Here is an 18,349-nt window from a genome sequence, read left to right as displayed (position 1 = left end):
CTCATTAGCCAAAAGCAAAGCTAAATAAAACAAATTGTTTAGCAATAAAATGAAATTTTACCAATTGCGTTTGCTTGTGGACACATGTATTTTGTTAGATACAGGGGTATATTGGGGAGTTTTATAGTGAGGGAGAGAGACATATTTACACTATGTTGTGTGAGGAGTTTTACAGTAAGAGATCTGTGGCCATATGCATGTTGAGTGAGGGCAGGGGTATACTGAAGGGTTTTATAGTAAGAAATTGGTCATATCATTATGTTATGAGATTGTGTACTGAGAGGTTTTAATACTGATAGATCCATGGATATATGCATGTTATGAAGGTCCAGGGTATTCTGGGTGGGGTTTCATAATGAGAGATTCATGGATGTATGCATATTGTGAGAGGGCATAGGTATATGGAGGGGTTTTCCAACAATGGATCTGAGGTCTTTAATGCATTTTGTGGGAGGCTGGGATAAATTGTTGGGTTTTATAATATTAAGGGATCAATGGGCATATGCATGTTATGAGAAGACACTTTATAGCGAGGTATATGTGAATATATACATGTTGTGAGAGGTAGTGGTATACTAAAGGGTTTTATAGTAAGGGATTTGTAGCCATAACAAGGATATACTGTGGAGTTTTATAGTAGGAAGTCTGTGGCTCTAATACACATTAGGTGATATTGCAGTAGTGTAATGAAGGGTATTATAGTCACTTGTGAGATCCATGGATGTGTGTATGCAGTGAGAGGGCAGGGGTATACCAAGGGTTTTATAGTGTGGGGTCCATTGATATGTGCATATTGTGAGAGGGCAGGGGTATACGAAGGGTTTTATAATGTGGGATCCAGTGACATATGCATGTTGTGAGGGCAGGGGTATAACAAGGGTTTAATGGTGTGGGATCCATTGATATGTGCATGTTGTGTGAAAGCAGGGGTATACAAAGGGTTTTATAGTGTGGGATCTATTGAAATACACGTCACATGTTGTGAGAGGGCAGGGGTATACCAAGGGTTTTATAGTGTGGGAACCATTGACATATGCATGTTGTGAGATTGCAGGGTATATTGAGGGGTTTAATAGTGTGAGACATGTGGACAAATGCATTCTTTGAGGGGGCAGAGGTATACTGTTTTTTTTATTGAAGGATCCATGGACATATACATACTATGACAGCACGAGTACACTGAGGGATTATAGCCAAATAGCAAAAATTTAAAAACAAAATGCTATTTAGCAATTAGCATAAGGAATTTAATGGAATCTGTGACAATAATACATATTGCATTGGGATAGGTGTATCTTTTGCGAATTTATAGTGAAGGATATGTTGCCATAATTTAGGTTGTGAAAGTGTAGGGTATGGGGAAGGATTTGTGGCCAAAATGCATGTTATGATAGGATAGGAGTATTTTGAGAAGTTTTACAGTAAAAAAAAATAAGTAGGCATAACATGTTATGAGAAGGCAATGATATACCGAGAGATTTTATTGTAAGGGATCATTTTCTATTAAAAATGTATCTCTGTTTTTGTAAGGTCTTCAGGGTATTGTTTTATAACATTGTAAGAAGCTGTATCCAATCAAATCGCAGTCGTCATTTATATGATTGGTTGTAAAATGGGTGAAAATGTCAGTTGGATAATTATATTATTTTCAAGCACTTCTCAAAAATGTGTGATCTCCTCACGGTATGAAGCACTGACAGTTAAATATTCAAATAAAACTTCAGTACTGAAAAAACTAAATTAGAATGTTAATAAAGGAATTCCAAATACATAACTTATTGAGTTACGTGTCAGTGCTGTATTCTAAAGTGGACACTTGTATAATAAAAATATGAAACACTCTTGTACGCATCTTGTAAATTAAATATTTTTTCTAAAGAATAACTTTAAAACTGTTTTTAAATTCTTTAAATTAAAACTAAATATACAGGGCTTAGTAGCAAGAAGATCTGGTCAAGCTTTTATTTTCACTGTTGTCTGTAGTAAAATAATACAGAGTTATGACCCTTGATTGACCTAACACTTTCATTTTGAATCTTAACCAAAGGTATCCTAATTTTGACATACTGATGGGGTATTTTTGTTCTCTGACAGTTTGTTTTACAGCAATTAGATGAACAGTTGCAACTGGCCTTTTCTGAGAAATAATATATATGTTATTTTTTTCCCCAACAGAATATTTTGTTACTGTTAAACTTCTTATTTACATATAGGATTAACCATCAAAAAGTTTTCCTTACATCAAAATTCTAAAATGCCTTATTCTTAAAGGAATTGTTTAAAAAATTAAACTGGTTTTTCACAGAGCACAATGACTTTGATCTCTTATTATAAAATTTCAACAAACATGAAAATGACAGATAAATCAATACCGTATTACCAATCCTGAAGGATATTATTTATCTGGACACAAAATTACCATTGAGGAACAATTATATTTTTCTAATATTAATTTTAACTTGAGATAATTTTTGAATATTTACTATTTTTAAAGTCTGAATACTATTTTAATACTCCAAACTTTCTTGAGTGAAGTTTAACAATTTATCAAATTGTTCAGTATAAATGTAAATTCTTGAGGTTTTGTAGACCCCTAAAATAGGGTTCATGTTATTGAGTTGTTGCAGATCATAAATAAGGGAATGTTGTAAGCTGGGACTGAGAAAAACATGAGTTACACAGACTATTTGAATGATTGATGTTTGATTGCAGTTTCACTGTATATTTAATTTGTTTGAAGTGAGGTTTTTTTTCCATTTTGTGACATATTTCAATAGCTGGTCACATGGGATGTACACTATTTAATATATGTACTAATATTGTGAGTGCATCAATTTCGTATTCAACTCTGAGACACATTCTTACTCTCAGTTCTTTTATTTAAATTAGACATTCAAAGCTTTTAGACATGTTCATCATCAATACAGATATGAAATTAATCTCATAAAATCTGTTTTTAAAGGACACTTAAGAAAGTAGAAAAACCATATCCTTTCTGGATAGTGTCCACAGATGATGAATGAATGAAAGTGTCTCACATATGCTGTCATTTGTAAACGTTTGTTCTATACGTACGAGTCCGTTATATCAATGTGCCTTTTATGTAGAAATTTCCTGTATATAAATATGTCCCTTATATGGAGGTATCTGCAATTTTTATATAAATAATAATTACGTAGATGTGTCTTTTATAAACATTTGCCATCTAGGACAGCATTCATAAGTATTTTATATAGATGTGTAGTCTAATGTAGATTTCCTTTATATAAAGGTGCATGTATATGGTCATGTCCTTTATACAGATGTATAATTTATATAAAAATGTCAGCAAAGTAAGGATTCCTTAACGGATTGAGAAACTGACTGAGGAAGACAGGCAGATATATAAATAGTAGGCACATTATAGGCTGTACAAGGTATATAGATAGCACATGACAGGCAGTACAAGGTATACGTTATATTTTGATGGAGGAAGAACCCATAAAGACCATTGGGTTGAACCACCAACCCAGAGGAAGCTACTAGCAGGATTTCTTACATACCCTCATTGGCCTAGCCTGGACTTTAACTCACATGGACAGAGGTGAGATAGATCTGAGAGTGATCTGTAAAGGCAAGTGCCTTAGACTACTATATATATATATATATATATATATATATATATATATATATATATATATATGGATTGATAAAATCGTTGAATCGATTAGAACGATAAAGTGGCTGGATAGACTAATTCATAGTTGAATAGAAAAACACGTGACTATACAAAAAACTTTATTGAAAATACAGGTCAATTCATAGTATTTTACTCGTCACAAATGTAATGGAAACTTACTGCCATGTACAGACTCCTACAGTTACCACTGACTATGTGCCTTTATGTCATCTAACTTTGCTTCTCTAGTGGGGTATATATATATATATATATATATATATATATATATATATATATATATATATATATATATATATGGAATACAGATCTACGTGCTTAGTAAGCTCTAGCTAGAAACTGTCACATAAATAAAATTTAACATATTTAAATTTAGATTTAACAAAAACATCAAAGCATTTACAATTAGGTTACCATTCATACTTATACATACCAGTAGATTACATGTTTAATAAAACGCACTTGTCTTTGTTCATAAGGATATGTAAAATTCATGATAGTTTCATTACTCTGTCTGAAATTGGAATAGATGTGGAGAAGAGGTTTGTTTTCAGCTTTATATATCATTATGGAAAGAGATGTTATTTTAAATTCATTTAAAATCACCATTTCTCCACAATATCACTGTAGCCAAGATAATAATTTATCTACATTAAAGGACATATATCATCAACCCGAGTTGTATGTGTCTAGTTTTAGCTGTGTAGGAGAAGTTTAAGGACATTACACACAAGTTATTAACATAGATTCAAGCATTGTAATGAGGATTTGGCACATCGGTTTTATAGGCAGTATAGACCATTCTTAATGAGATCCTCATGAATATTAATGTATCGCGAAAACGAGGCTACGGTAGGCAGACTGAGAAAAAAATATGGCGTCTTACTGTACATCGAGTAACGATCTGAGCTGTTTGCCAGATATTTCTTTTACATTCGTTGAGAATGTCATCACGGGTGTCTCCAGCAGTTCAGGGAATGAACAGATGACAAAAGGATTCAAGTATTACAGTGAGGGATATGTCCATTCTCTTAAAGGTAAGTTGATTTACGTCCTATCTTGAGTGTACTTTTTCTCTACTGCACACAAAACACAAGTTAACGATATAGAAATGAAACTATTTAAAGCATAATTTTTTTTTTTCTGAGTAGGTCTGATTTAAATGTACAGCTGTCAGTCAGTACTGTGGTCAAAACACGCGGTCAAAATAAAACATTTACAAAACGTGCATAGTGACACAAACTGCCATTTTAACCAACCACGCCCCCTTCCTCACCAGTAGAGACTTTGTGGTGCGCTTTAAATAGTTTTGGGTACATACCTTGCATTTTAATATGTATCAAAAGTACACAACCTGACATTTTTATATTTACCCACAAAACAGCAGGATTATTTGTTCAAAGCTGTTTTATATCCATTCATATATATATATATATATATATATATAATCAAAGAGCACCCTGCCCCCAAACACACAAATTGGTCCCTTATTTATGTGAACTTCTTCATTGTTCATTGATTATAATTATTATTAGTTTTGTGGTGTTGGTAGATGGATGAATTTTAACACCCAGTATGTAACTGCACACCTTAGATCAAGTAAACATAATAGGGAATAATCGTGTCTAAACAATATAACATTTTGTCATTTTATGTATGGGATATTATGTTAATCTGTTTATTAAACTGAGTTTCTCTTTTATTTTCAGTTTATAGAGATGGAAATGAATGCCTTGTCAAGGGACGGTGTTTTAGATCACAAAAGAAGAACGAGTCACCACATGTTGTTGAGGTCATTTTCATTCATATTTATATTATAAATTATTAAAATTATATTCAACATGCACAAATATTTTTAATATTTCAACACTTAAAATATTATTGAAATTCAGATCTTGCATAAATGCTGTCTACGATACAGTTTGGCCATATCATATTTCTTCAAATAAACTTTCCAGGGCTGTCTATTTTCCTAAATTAGGATTGCTTTTGGAATACAAAATGAGTATGCTGTAAAGAAAAGAAGAAAAGAAAATTATCCGATTTGTATCCTTTTTAAAAGAAATTTCAACAACAAAAATTTGTAAAACCTGCTTAAAAAATCAAGGAAAATAATTTGTATTGCATAAATGACACCTCAGTGTGTAGGAACTTTTTATTTGAATAAGAAACAAAATCACCTTTAAATTATTGCGATTTATGATTTTGGTTTGTTTTTATATTAAAAAAAATAACTTTTTTCTTCTAGAGAATGAATAACAATGTCAATCTGTACCCAAGTGGCATAATTGTGAGCCCATTTTGTCATTGGCTTGCTGCAACTCCTGATCGTAAAGTCTACAACCCCAACAGGACCCCCCCCCCTTTATGGTTTGTTGGAGATTAAATGTCCAGTTGCAGACACTTTACTATCTCTGAAGTACCTTGCGGTCTCTAATGATGCCTTGAAATTGAAGACAAACCACAACTACTACTACCAAGTTCAAATGCAGTTGGCAGTTACAGGACTGGAATGGTGTGATTTTTGTGTGTGGTTGGAAAATGACTTTCATGTTGAGACTATTCTGTTTGACAGGGAATTTTGGCAAGCTGTCAAGGACAAGCTTGATCTCTTCTGTTATAGATTCTACCTCAACTAGTACGTTCTCCTGTTTGTATATATGCATATGAATGTTTTGTAAGATATATTAAAATGAATTTTCTATGCCTTTACATTATTAAATCATTCTGACAACTCCAAGCAAAATGGCTGCGAGTCAGTTGCCAATGTGGACTTTGTTGCACTGCTTTTAAAATCTACTTACATAAATTGTCAATTTTAAATTCAGCATAGCTGGTTTTGCTTACTATATATGTATATAGGCCGGAACAGTAACACATAGATGCATTATAGAATTGTGTATCATTTTCACATGAACCCTTTGAGTAATTGTGTGTGTGTGTGTATATATATATATATATATATATATATATATATATATATATATATATATATATATATATATATATCTCTCGACATACACACATCTTACCAAAGGTATTTGCATGAAATTCAAGATGTCATTGAAATATTACACGATGTTACTAAAGGTGTTTTAAAAAAACTTGTATATTACTGAAATGTTAATAAAATGAACAAGATTCACACATCTAAAAGGTATTTGCATGACAAGATGCCAATGAAATGTGACATGATTTTAAGGTCTAAAAATAAACTACTGAAATGTCAATAAAATGAACCTTATGTGGTACTTTCATAATGTCTCAGTATCTTTGTTTTCATTCACAAGTTCTACATGATACTTCCATGTCACAAAATGCTATTTCTTTTGTTTAATTAGTGGTCATTTGAACAAAGTCAGTACATTTGCTACTGTCCACAACTGATTTATTGACCCAGAAATTGTCAAAGGCACCACAGACTGTAATAACTTTGTATTCTTTCACCCTCTTAATGTATCTTTACACATGTATCCTCAGGCTTGCAATTTTTTGATTGGTTTCCACCTGGGAAGCTGTGAACTGCCCATCACTACACCAAAAGTGTGGTGTTGCAATGGAAACACCAGTACCTTCTAACAGTTTATGTAAAACAAAACCTTTATCTGCCATGATTTGGTCCCCTGGTTCTAACAGATCTATAAGCCCTGACAGCTTTGTGATCTCCACATCACTCATGCATCCCGAGTATAAGGAAGACACACGTGATTGCACCGTGTGGGGCTATCCCTACCAAACCTTTTCAGGTGTTGTGAGTTTTGTAGTTTGAATAAGTCTTTGATGCAAGCACTAGAGATGAGGGTCTTTCTGTAAATATTTATGTGCAGTCAATAATAATTCTAGTTCCTGGGTAGGACAGTTGAAAATCGAGAGGCATATTTGCTTGAACCTGCTCACGACTTGGTAAAAGATACAAATAATTTGTCCACATGATTATTATCCGACTTACAGAATACCTGTGAATATTAAATCGAACAGACATATCTTCAATCGGAAATCCACATCTCAATCTACACAAAAACATGAAAAGTTCATCCATTGGGTCCATTGCCTTTTGCCGTCCCCTGATGTTGATGTCATTCCCTGTGCTGTAATATAAGCTCTTCATTCTAACTGCAGTAGGTTTGATGCTATTGAAGAAGGTTATAAAAACCTCATATGTGGGAAAACCAGTGTAAAATTCTATCATTTCATCATCATCTGTAAATCTGTTCAATCCAAGCTTCTCCATGTTTATTTTTTTATTCAAATCTTGCAGTTGCCTTTCCTTCTCTTCCAATTCTGTTACTGCTTTCCTCAGTCTCATCTCCAGCTCTGTAATTTTACTTTTGCATGCTATATGCAACTCACAGGATCTGAAGAAGATAAAATAATAATGTAGCTTTTCATCAACATTTGTTAACTATACTGGAGACAAAAAAATATAACTAGCAAAGTTACCAGCTTCACTATAATTTAAAATTATACAAGAGTTTTAACAGAGGCTGCTTTCCACTGATTGTCTGCTCTCTCTCTCATACACATAAACACACTGTGTCATGCACACACACACCATGCACACACTATGAAATAAATGTGTAAAACAAAAGTTATAAAGCTATGGTTTGATTAAAAATCAGTGCCATCTGGAGGAGAACAGCAAGCAAAATAAGCCCCACATAAATCAGGTCTTTTCAGAGTAAATAAGAGAAATTATGCAGTGATGTTTTATCAACAGCTTCATTAATTCTTATCCACTCTCTCTCTCTCGTAATTTCATTCAACTTGTACTCTCATCATTTTCATTGTACTGGTGCTATCTCTCTTCTCTATCGTGGTCATTTACATTCTACTTGTTTTTTTAACGAGGTAATAACTTTACCTTTTCTGTACTTACTACTTCTACGCAAAATTCATAATTTCTTATAAAAATGCGCTGCTTGGAGGTACGCCCAGTTTTCGATGACCCCGTTATGTGGAATGGGACTAGGGGTAACATTTTTAGAAACCTGTCATTATAAAATACACATACATACAATCATTTACTTCATCGACAGAATCTATTTTGCGTTTGGAATTCTTATTCTTACATCATTCAGTTGCAAGAAAATATAAACACACCAACAATCATCCAGTTTTCTTACCTTAAAATTCAGCCCCTCATCACGACGTATTGCAACAATCCATTTTCTACGAAGCTCCATCTTCTTCACTGATGGGATATGGTGGAAGCTTAAATCTATGTGAATTCTAGCATTCCCATTGCACAACGGAACACAACAATAATTGTCACGATTTTTTCTGTTGCCGGTATCAACTGTAGCAGCCATGGTTGCGAGGTAAAATGAAACTGGTGCCTATATTAGCCTCGTTTTGGATTCGCTGACCCAGGGTCACATGAATATATGAATACATTCTAAGAATGGTCTATAGGGTTGTTTAGCCAGCTATGAATACTTTATGATGTCAGTTTACCTACTAGGCAATGCACCATTGGCCATATTGTTTTTGGACAAATATATGATAGAGTTCAGTAAACCTTATTGTTGTTTTCATCTTTATCTAAGTGATAACTTCTGTGTTGTCCAAGAGAGGCTTTTAAATAATACTGTGGGACAATGTTGTTATGGAAATTTGACTGACTGTTCCTGCCTCTATGCATTTGTTGAACCCTGCAAATATATATGACTTTAATTAATAATAATAATAATAATTATTATTATTATTGTTGTTTTATCATTTGATCTTTGTATGAATCAGTTGTAAATCTTTTTAAGTGAATTACAAGAATAAAGCACATTATAATAATACAAATTGGTTAACTATGCCCATTTTGACTAGAGTAAAACAATCTAATCGTTTTCTTACCATGTGCTTAAAAAGATGATTAAATGATAATATACTGACTCAAATTCGGGCATCGGGGGTGAGGGTGGTGGAGTACATTCGTCATTTCGTGACTGTGATATTTCGTACCCAGTATTTTTACACATGCTATTGTATTTTCTGTTAACATTAGTTGAATTTAGAAGAAAATTACTAATTTTATAATGATGTATTATTATCACTAAAAATTAAAAAGTAAAAGTGTTAAATCGTTCAAAGAACAAAAAACAATAAAATCAGACAAATATATAACAAGTAACGTAACTCCTTAAGCAATGAATCAAATGCGCATGCGGCTATGGGATAGGTTTGGCCAGCTAAACATATTATCTGAAAATGATCTATACTAAGTCGCTGATTGCGGCATTAAATTTGTACATAAAAACTGGCCCCTGACCCCTTATTGACCTTGTATTTTCATTTTTGTAGGAAGCTTTATTTTCGTGAATGGACCCTCCTAGCTTTTGTAGGGTTCACCCTCCATGCTGCTGGGTCAAAGTTATTCAAAATATAGTTCTCAGTGGCGACATAGTTTGTTTTCTGTTCTTGAAATAAATATAAACAAATAATCAGAGGTTATTCCGATTGACAAGTATAGCTAGTCTGGTTCCCTGACCTATCTCCACTCCGTTACTCTTCATAACGATGGTTAAAGGATAGTTACAAGTAATTAGGGGACCAGTCTATGATCGATTGCTACTGGCTGGGAACCAGGCTAGAGTAATAAGTTGCTGATGTTGATGATGCGGCCATTGATGAAAGATTTATGTGTGGCTAGTAATTTTATATTGGTTGCGAATCAGCCTCACTCAGATTATAATAATAATCGGAAAGATGCCATTTGTTTTATTGGCATGACAATTAAAGTAGAATAGAGTTTTGGTTGCAAAATGCCAAAACGAAAGACTTTGGGAGGGGATGATATGGATGGTGACCAGTCAGTACCACTGCCCATTCAGACGTTCTTTTGGCGACAGACAAGGTGACCATAATATTTTACACAAATTGAGTAGTTTATAGCAACGTGCGAATATACCGAATATATACTGACCAATAGTTTAAATTGTATAAACGCTTCGGGTCAAATGGTTAGGTTTATGACGTGAAGAAAAAAAACGTATTTTTAAATTTATATATATATATATATATATATATATATATATATATATATATATATATATATATATATATATATATGTTAATGAATTGTTTAAGACATTATTGGCAATGCCCAGAAAATCGGAGCTGAGTGTCTTTCCCAAAGACTCACTGAGGCAGCTCCGAAATGGGCTGGCCCATGAAGAGCGGTCCAACCCGTAACGTCTGTTTACTAAAATCTTTGCAAAAACGCTCAATTTGCTAAATTAGACAAAAATCTACCAACGAAATCTATGTAAAGAGTCATTTTCTAAACGTTGAAAAGCATTTAATTCATAATTGATGAATATAAACACTTTTAGCCCTCACTTTGTTATTGACTGCAGAGTTGATTTGCCTCTGCTTCATTAGGTGGCGCTCACCAGATAATAAGTACTTTTGAGAGAGTGACGTATGTAAAGTGAAGTAGTTCGCATTTAAAACATGCACAGTGGAGAGAATGTTTGCATACCTCTATGCTACATTAATGTAATGTGGATGATATTTCTTTTGGATATTGTACTTTTGGAAATTTTACATGATTTAAGCACACTGCTAACTAAAATGACTGCTCCCTTGTGTTAAAAAATCAGTTTGAATTAGTCTAAAGTACACTATACATAGCAGCTATTAAAATAGGGAAAATGAATTTTGCCAGACTAGACAATACCAGCTTCTGAAAGTGCAATGAATGAATTACCAAATATATAAAATGTAAAAAAAGTTATCGGCTCTTTTTTATACAAATGACCTCTGAAGTTCAGGAAGTGAAAATGACCAAGTAGAGCTAGCACTTTTTTGAAAGGTGCACATTTGAAGTAAGGCCAAGCTGTATACTCTATAACCCATAGTACACCCATCAATCATACACCAAAATAAAGGGAATTAAAGGTTCTTTGCATTATACCTAAGATATACAAGGTCTTTTTTAAATAGCCAGTATAACCAGTGAGGAAAGCCGGGGACATTCTTTTTCTTTAAATTCCTAACCCTATGCAAAATGCGAAACTGTATAGCGCCACCTTACCAACTACAAACATATCTATCAATCCGTTATTTTTACGTGACGTTACAAAACGTGTGTACTTCCATATCCACCATTTTGAGTCTCTAGCCCCGCAAACCGGCACCTAACAACATTGTTTTTACCTCATGATTATGAAGGCATGTCTCATTTTATGCCTAAGAATATAATAATACATCACATTCTGTTGTGCCTGTCAACTGCACGAGACTGAATGCGTGACTTTTCTACTTGTTTTCTTCAATTAAAACTTTAAATTTCAATCATCTTTTTTATTCTGTCATAAACAAATAGATCGATCAATAAACAAATGCATAAACAAATGGATACACAAACAAGTAGAAACATGAAATGATTTTCAATTTTCGTGGGCTGAAATCAATCATTTGGTTATAGTTCAAGTTAAAAAAAGCTAATTGTTAATATAAAATATCATATTTCTAAAAGCATTTCAGGAATACTTCATTTTGACATTCAACACAAAGTCATGTTTCGTTAGGCAAATGTTTCATTTGAACACACTGATGATGAAACTTCTTTGAATGGTTATCGCGTTCATTCATTATCATCCTACGTCCGTCATCTCCACCCTAAATACAATATCTGACCATACTAATAAAACTGGTTTGTCAACTGTCTTTGGCACAAACACCTGTTGATGCGGAAATATTTGTACATAAAAGTTCTGGCATAAAACACATGCTATGAATTTTAATTTGAAACTGATATTGTATCCTGAAAATCATTTTTCGGAAATATTCTTTCAAGATGACAAGCATGGGGATATGATACAAAACACTTCAAAAATTTCAATATTGTCAGCTTGTAAAAACAAAAAAATGCATTTCTATTTGATAGCAATATGCACAATTACAGTTCAACTTCACTATTCTGTATAGGGAACTTAATTTCAAGTATAATTTATGTATCGTTTCGATGAAGTAAGTGTCCTGATCAACAGTTAAATCAGATTATTATCTTCAATATACATGATGACTAATGTTGACAAAGGTTTGTTAGGGACTCAAGATGGTGGCGCAAGGTGCGTGCGCGTTGCATTGTGGGTGTTTGCATACTCAATCGTGACGTCTGTGAAAACAACCCATAAAATGTTGACACAGTTACACTTGACTGTTACCAAATGGGTGATGTGTGGTCAAAGATAAAGTAAAGACGGAAGTGTTAGGACAGTCAGAAGAGTAATGATAGGAAAGGCAGAAATAAGAAAAAGGGTGTCAGTGTATGTTTTTGTTATTTATACTCAGATCAATCCGGCTACCGTAGTAACGATGAGATATGGAACCTCAACCGGCATAGCCATGAGAAACACTAGATCTTACTTGTAGCTGACTAGTTCATTACAATGTGATTTTAAAAAGCTCCTTCTTGTGAGATACCAAAAAAAAGCTTCTGCAATTATTGATGGTAATTTGTTCCAAGTCCCTATTGTACATGGGAAGAAGCTGAACTTGAAATAATTTGTCAGTGTTGACTTTAATTGGAACTATTTCCTGTGGTTTGCCCTAGTTTGGCTATATTGCAGGGTCATGTATTTGTCTGCTGGTATGTTCACTAGGTTGTTTGCAATCTTGTACAACATGGTCAGTTGGGCGTGGATTTGAGGGATTCCTACTGGAGATGGTTCAACATTGCTCTGACACTGCTAGTGTTATGATATTTATTTGTGGTGAATGTAGCAGCTCTCCTCTGAACCATCTTGATCTTATTTATTATATCTTTATTATGTGGGTTCCACACAGGTTTCTTGAAATGCAATGTGCAGTAATTGTTGTTTTTAACTCCAAAGATCTTGCTAAAATATAAGAGAAAGATCTGAATACATTGTGAGATGATGACATTTTTCTGGCAGATGAGGTAATGGTTTGTCTAAAACCTCTTAAAGTGGTGACAAGCATTCTTTGTGCCAAGTCATTTCCAACCATTTCTGTTATCATGCCTCTTCTTCGCAAACTTATTGACAGCATTTTCCAACATAGCGATGATGACTCTCTTGTAATAGCTCAGATGAAAAGGGCTGTGGTTGATGACCTTCAGGATAGATACACTCATCAAGAAGAAACTTGCAACATTGCTGCTGCCTTGGATCCATGTTTTAAAGCCTTACCTTTCCTCAGTGATGCACAAAGGAATGAAATCTTTACAAACATTTTGCAGAATGCATCAGAAATCATTGTTAGAGTTAAGGCTGAACATGACACTGATCATTCACCTGTTAGTGATATTGGGCAGTCAGAACTGCCACCTTTGCCACAGCACACCGATCAGTTATGTGTGTCTGCCATTTCTGCTGCTAAGGATGCTGAACCAGTTTGCAAGAAGCTCAAGTCAGACATTGGTCACAGTAATATGATAAATAAAGGTACATGTTGTTCTGGCATGCAAGAACTTCTTGGTAATGTCTGCATAACTGGTTTTGAGACTTCAGAAACACAAATGGATGAACTTCAAGAAGAGCTTAAGAACTAAAGAGTGTTTCCATCGATTTCCTCGGATTCAAATCCTCTTCAATAGTGGAAAAATCACGAGCAGAGATTTCCTAGATTAGCTAAGCTTGCTAAATCCTTATTGTGCATCCCAGCAACAAGTGTCCCTTCTGAATGTTCTCCACTGCTGGAGATATAGTAAATGCACAACGTTCAGCCTTAAACCAAATCATGTTGATGCTCTTATCTTCTTAAAAAAATATGAAGTAAGTTCCATCATGTGATTTTCAAAGCAGTTCAGTTTGAACTACATGGGGTAAAGTGACAATGAAGAGACCAATCTGCAGTTTCATGCATTTTATATTTATCAGAAAGTAAACCTCAAACTGTGAACTGTTCAGACGAAAGACTTAAATTGTAGCTCTTTATTTATGTTAGATTGCAACTAATGTGCTGCATTTTATTCATTATTCATTTTCTCTATTGTATTTTAATTATGTAATGAAATAATTTTAAGTAATTGTTTGCAGTTTGCATTCATTTTATTTCAATAAATTATCAGTAATCTGTAGTGAAATATTATTGATTATATATAATAATATTTCGCTTAATATTGCAATATGATTTTTAATTCAATACCCACTCCTACTGACCAGTCCTCACACTTATCTCTTTTATGTCTTTGGTATGACTTGACCAGGGTTTGAACCTGCGATCTCTTGCATAGAAGGCAGATGCTCTAACCACTAGGCCACCGGATTGGTTCACATAAATGGTATATCTAAGACAAAAATGGTAGAATAAATAGAGATCTACATTTTTTGATTAGATTTATGGTAATATTTCACTTGTGAAATGGAAATCTCTACTTAGTGTCATCAGTGGTCAATATATTTCTACTTCATGTGTGAAATATTTCTGTATATCTGCTTTAAAAAAATTAGATTCTCTTTTTATATATATTTTTTTAATGCAAACCATCAAATTGCTTTAATGTTCATCATTCTGTGCTAGTACAGTTAATTGCTGCATTACTGCATAATAAAAAGAAGTACTGGAATTTTACAATAATTTTGAGACCTGGACGTTTAACAAATTTGGCATGTACATTTCATGTTTAAGATTGTGTATTTGTGAAAATAGCGATTGTTTGAAAATGATGAGATTTTTAATTTTGTTAACACATTTGTTGCATGGATTGATTACTGTTCGTTTGAGGTAATGTATCTGACAGATTAAAGAGCCGAATGAATTGAAACAAAAGATTTGAATGGTTGAGAGTTTGCATGTAAGGATGTTTTCCCCTTTTTTCATTTATTTCAAATACAGCAAAGAGAATTGTCAAGATTCCTGGGCAGTAAAAACGAGGTCGAAATGAAAGAGCAAGAATTTTTAAAAAATTTACTTTTATGTGCATAGTTAAGAAATGCAGCACATAAATTTGTACTGTACTGCATTTGGACTTCAATATACTATATTTATTAAGTGCGTTATCAGTATTGAATTTTCGTTTCCTAGAAAAAATAATTATAATTATATGAGAACATAACTACGTATACTCTAGCACTGTCATCGCTCTCAAATCTTAATTACAGTCCCAGATACACTGTAAAAACCATGGTTAAGAAAGTAGTTTATGAAAACACACATAATAATAAAACTTGTGCTAGTGTGTAATGGAGCAGATGTTGATAAACAATGAAAATATATCAAATAATAATAATAATTTGCAGAAAAATACAAGAAAATAATAGTCACAGATTCAACTGCAGGTTTAAACCAGATTTCACTTGACAACTACACCCATTTGCACATGGTCAATAAAAATTGAAAGTAACACATTCTCGTTAATATGTATAATCAATAATATTCCACTAAATATAACTTAGTTTTGTTTAATACACCAATAATAGAATATAAATATAAATGTTCATTACATCTACCAATTGAACTACTGTGGCTGAAGTCTTGTCTTTTTTTATTATAAAGAGTTGTGCTGTTCAAGTATGAATATACAGTCATTTGTTAGGGAGTAATGTATATTGCATATTGTTGTTGAAGGCAGTGGATATGGTGCACAATCTGAAATAGTGGGGCAAGTTATTCCCATACAAGCATGGTATTCATGGTGGTGCATAAAATGTGAATGTATGGTCGTCATGGTAAACAGACAAAAATAATAAGTGCTGTAAAACATCAACACAATTATAATGAAGTGTAGGACTTGGTTGTCCATTAAATTTTTGTGTGCCATAACATGGAATATTAAAGAAAAAAAGTAATTTATTACTTATAAAATTCACTACCTATGCTCTATTAAAACTATGGTACCTGGTATGTTATCTGGGGCGCATCATAATCTCCCCCCTTCTTCCCTTCTCAGAGCTACACGGGCAGCTGAACCTTTGAGACACCTGTTGTAGTCAAGAATGCCATATTTTTGTGGCACTAAACAAGAAATTCATTGTACATAAAAGGCTACAATTGACCTGCTAATACAAATTTGGCATAGTTGATTACATATCATGTCTTAAATCCTGTATTTATTTGGCACTTTCTGTGCACTGTTTGCTGCTTTATGCTGAGGAAATAGAGGGGTATAAGGAAACAGAGTGGTAGCCAACTAGTGACTTAATCAGGTTATGAAGTGAATGCATTGCTTGTCTCTAATAACTTGCACAATCATTAGCTGCAGCAGTAAACTTGAAGTCGTAAAATTTTAAAAGTGTTGACATATTTACAATATTATCAGTCATCTTTTATAGTCATTTTTTTATTTAGAGAGGTGATGCAGACATCTGCAAAGTGCTCCATCTACAATATTCAGATTTTCAAGCAGTATACCAGGTGTTACTATGACATTATGGGCATTATGACCCCTAGGACACTGTCTGACAGGGCTGAAAAAAATACCAAAGTCTCATGATTTGAATATTTGTTTATTATATAGAGATAGCTTTTTTGACATCTACAATTATTGTTGTTCATCCTTCGATTTAGAGATATTAAAATGACCATGACATCACTTACTGCTTTGGTTTGTTTGTATGTTGGTGACTGATCAGGTCAACTGAACTGTCTGTTGCACACTTGAGAGGAGATGCCACTTAGATTTTCTTGATCAATGTGCAGCATTTCTGGGATTTAAATTGTGCTTGTTTCTGCATATAATTTGCAATTCTCACTTTGTAGCTCCAGTATAAATGATACTGCGCCATGTGAGTGATCTTTTGAGCATCTCTCATGATTTGGGGTCATTGTTAGAAGTGTTTTAGGGATGATTTGCAGAAATCTATGAAACATTTCTTCTGACCACCCTGAGTTCGCTTTCCCTCCTCCTCTGTCCACTTGAGGTGTTCTTTGGTAATTGCTTTTATGACATCCTGGTGATGTGACTTGCCAATCTCAACTGTGATTTCATCAGCAGAGAGTGGATGTGTGGAATGCATGGATGCAAGAAGCTGTCTGAAACCCTGTCCTGCCATCTTATAAAGAATTAATTTAGAGCACTTGTATTTCCAGGGAAAAGAATGACTTGAATTCAAAATAATTTGAAGAAAATAAAATAATTAGCCCAAACTGGACTCAACATAAAACACCTTGATGTCTCAAGTCTTAAGGCATGACTGACTATTCTCAATACATTAGTAATAGGTCTGACTAAGGCACAAAACAGATTGCCGGAAGAGTATAACATGTTCATCTTTCTAGAATAAAATAGAAGCTTTTTACATGCCTAACAACACATACTCCCAGTATGGTCTTAACTAAAATCCATATTTCTTGCTGTGGGAAAGAAGTTTAAAACAAAGTTGTTTACCAGAACTGCCACTGTTTCTGAATCAAGGTCAGGAACTAGGTCAGCATTAGATACAATGTCTCACCTATTCGCTGTTTATATCAATAACAAAAGAATCTGTCAGAACTGAACTCTATTCTAGACAATATCAAAACCAGTTAACAAAGTTACATTACAGTAGTATGTAATAGAAGTAATGTCTTTTTAAAACTAACAAACAAATAAATTACATATACATAACAGAGTACTTTCCTTATTTGTTTCTTATAGCAACTGTACATGACCCATTTCTTCAAATATGAACTTTATTTCTCACAAATTCATTAATATTGATATGCTAGTTAGTAAGTGGACCAGTCTATACTTTTAAAGAAAATTGCACCAGATTACAAACTTTAAAAGAA

At 33.5% G+C, this 18,349-nt stretch overlaps 1 protein-coding gene and 2 long non-coding RNA genes across 10 annotated transcripts in view; 2 read left to right on the top strand and 1 right to left on the bottom strand.

Moving 5' to 3' along the window:
• Window positions 1-3,800: 3,800 nt before the first annotated feature.
• On the top strand, window positions 3,801-6,380 carry LOC149779171 (uncharacterized). Its single transcript, XR_016415582.1, has 2 exons — window positions 3,801-4,713; window positions 5,386-6,380. It is a non-coding gene; the product is annotated as an uncharacterized LOC149779171 (long non-coding RNA).
• Window positions 5,459-10,083, bottom strand: LOC149779170 (uncharacterized). The gene is made up of 3 exons (XR_016415583.1): window positions 9,950-10,083; window positions 8,800-9,327; window positions 5,459-8,031 (listed from the first exon to the last, which is right to left on the bottom strand). It is a non-coding gene; the product is annotated as an uncharacterized LOC149779170 (long non-coding RNA).
• Window positions 10,084-10,277: 194 nt separating this feature from the next.
• Window positions 10,278-18,349, top strand: part of LOC149779169 (protein unc-80 homolog) — a 225,941-nt gene continuing 217,869 nt past the window's right edge. For all 8 annotated transcript variants that reach the window (XR_016415580.1, XM_089939731.1, XM_089939730.1 and 5 more), the window contains exon 1: window positions 10,278-10,523. Coding sequence is in view for 7 of the 8 variants with exons in the window: in XM_089939731.1 (XP_089795857.1) it covers window positions 10,432-10,523 (92 nt within the window). In the remaining variant the exon portion in view is untranslated. The remainder of the gene's footprint in view (window positions 10,524-18,349) is intronic.

The sequence above is a fragment of the Sinohyriopsis cumingii genome, chromosome 17 (assembly GCF_028554795.1).
Source record: "Sinohyriopsis cumingii isolate HCF-2022 chromosome 17, ASM2855479v2, whole genome shotgun sequence".
Taxonomy (NCBI): domain Eukaryota; kingdom Metazoa; phylum Mollusca; class Bivalvia; order Unionida; family Unionidae; genus Sinohyriopsis; species Sinohyriopsis cumingii.
Note: the sequence above shows the minus strand (reverse complement) of the source record. Positions and strands in the feature narration are given on the sequence as shown.